Raw genomic sequence first — 407 nt, forward strand, 5'->3', positions numbered from 1 at the left:
TGGAGAGGAACTGGCAGCCACCCCAGCCAGCCCTTGTGGGACTGCTCTTCCTGCAGAGCCCTGTGACACTGGGCTCCTGGGTACTAGCCATCGTGTGGGAACATGGCCGGACTGAGGTCTGGCACTTCGTAGTAGCCGAGGGCTGGCAGCTGCTGCAGACACTGGAGCTCTGCCAGGGTGCCCGGGCACGAATCATCTCTCTATGCAGCCAGGGAGCCAGCCTGGTGTGGTGTGAGGAGAGGCCTCCCCTGGATGCCCACTCGGACATGAGCAAGTGTGCCTTCAGGTTCTGTGTCTGCACCCGGGCTCTGGAGGTGGGGGAGCAAGGTGTGCGGCTGGGCACCCTAAGGATAGTCCTGCACAACAGCCCTGAGTACCAGCTCCTGGCCTCCCCCCAGCATGTCTTC

At 63.1% G+C, this 407-nt stretch overlaps 1 protein-coding gene across 1 annotated transcript in view; it reads left to right on the forward strand.

Annotated features, from left to right (window-relative positions):
- Positions 1-56: 56 nt before the first annotated feature.
- Positions 57-407, forward strand: part of HPS6 (Hermansky-Pudlak syndrome 6) — a gene marked incomplete at its 5' end in the record, with an annotated part of 3,353 nt that continues 3,002 nt past the window's right edge. The window contains one exon of the mRNA XM_010138855.1: positions 57-401. Within this exon, the coding sequence (XP_010137157.1) occupies positions 57-401 (345 nt within the window). The remainder of the gene's footprint in view (positions 402-407) is intronic.

Source organism: Buceros rhinoceros, unplaced genomic scaffold (genome assembly GCF_000710305.1).
Source record: "Buceros rhinoceros silvestris isolate BGI_N320 unplaced genomic scaffold, ASM71030v1 scaffold34450, whole genome shotgun sequence".
Lineage (NCBI taxonomy): Eukaryota > Metazoa > Chordata > Aves > Bucerotiformes > Bucerotidae > Buceros > Buceros rhinoceros.